Raw genomic sequence first — 1,379 nt, 5'->3', positions numbered from 1 at the left:
TTGGCCGATACTTATTCTGTCTCACGCAATGTTGCTAAATATTGTTATCTGGTACTTAAAAAGCGTAGAATGTACTGTAACTCGAGCCAGTAATGACGGAATTGACCGGTTTCGTATTTTAGTATTTAAGGCTGCAAGGATTTTATGTTGTAGACTCGGTGTTGTACTATTTTGGTTTATTTTGCTGGTCTTATGACTGTTTTTAATAAAATTTGATTTTCTCTCGCCTCTGTCGCCCTCGCTCTCTCTCGCTCTCTCTCTCTCTCTCTCTCTCTCTCTCTCTCTCTCTCACGTTTTATCAGCTGCAAAAAAAGAGGCCACGCCCACTCGTGTTTTCATTGGATGGTCTGTCCGTCGGCCTTCCCCACTTATTCTGGCTGGGAACTTCACCACAGTGCCTGCCTCCTCGTTGCTGAAAGGATCTCTCTCTCACACACACACACATTTTATCAGCTGCAAAAAAAGAGGCCACGCCCACTCGTGTTTTCATTGGATGGTCTGTCCGTTGGCCTTCCCCATTTATTCTGGCTGGGAACTTCACCACAGTGCCTGCCTCCTCGTTGCTGAAAGGAAAACCCAGGTCAGGCCTGCTGGCTGTTTTGGGCCGGAGGCCTTTAACAAAAGGGTCGAGGTGGCCTAACGGCCGCTAGATCAGTGTGTTGTGGGAGACAGAATCCGTGCTGCTCACTAGAGGACCTCCGTCACGACACTAAGGGGCTTCCCTCTTGCCGTGTCCAGTCCACTCGTTCCTGACCCCTCACTGTGTTTCCTTACCGCGTGGCCTGAAGCATGAATATCACTTGGACGTGGAAGGCCGCATCCATGGTCTGGATTTTGACTCTCTCGCCTTGCCCGAGTGTGCTCGGGAATGGGACGCCTGAAAGTGTGGGGTGCCCCATTGGATTGACAGGGCGCCGGCTTCCTCACAGGTCGCTCCGAGGGGAGGTCCCCTCTCTTGAAATGTAAGAAGCCGTGTCTTTTATTGGGGGACGGCCAGCCATGTCTTGGTTCTGCGGGTCCTGAGGGGCTGCTCTTTTCCGGGCCCTCTGGCAAATGCCTTTATCTTGTCTTCTGAAAGCCTTTAAAGGATTATAATAAAAGGTCCTCCCCTGCTTGAGATGTCAAAGCTTTGAATCTGGGGCCTTCTCCAGGCACTGTTGTGTGCTTTCCTTGTAAGCTGTGGCTGCTACCGCAGTTACGGTGGCTCCCCAGACCAAACATCTTGGAGCGCTTGAGAGGCAGGCGAAGGGGGGGGGGTTTGGATTCTGTTTCGGCTCCGAGTCTGAAGGACTCCCTTGGCCTTAGGGTTGCCGTGTCGTCATCCAGACGATGGCTTCTGGCCTCCTGCCTCCCTTTTAGCGCTTCTGGAAAAGGCCCAC

At 52.0% G+C, this 1,379-nt stretch overlaps 1 protein-coding gene across 1 annotated transcript in view; it reads left to right on the top strand.

Moving 5' to 3' along the window:
* The window catches only part of MAPK7 (mitogen-activated protein kinase 7), a 10,314-nt gene extending 9,433 nt beyond the window's left edge, over window positions 1-881 (top strand). Inside the window, exon 3 of the mRNA XM_015425214.1 lies at window positions 789-881. Within this exon, the coding sequence (XP_015280700.1) occupies window positions 789-881 (93 nt within the window). The remainder of the gene's footprint in view (window positions 1-788) is intronic.
* Window positions 882-1,379: the final 498 nt, after the last annotated feature.

Source organism: Gekko japonicus, unplaced genomic scaffold (assembly GCF_001447785.1).
Source record: "Gekko japonicus isolate JY-2015 unplaced genomic scaffold, Gekko_japonicus_V1.1 scaffold7910, whole genome shotgun sequence".
NCBI lineage: Eukaryota > Metazoa > Chordata > Lepidosauria > Squamata > Gekkonidae > Gekko > Gekko japonicus.
The sequence above is the reverse complement of the archived record's forward strand: the minus strand, read 5'-3'. Positions and strand labels throughout refer to the sequence as shown.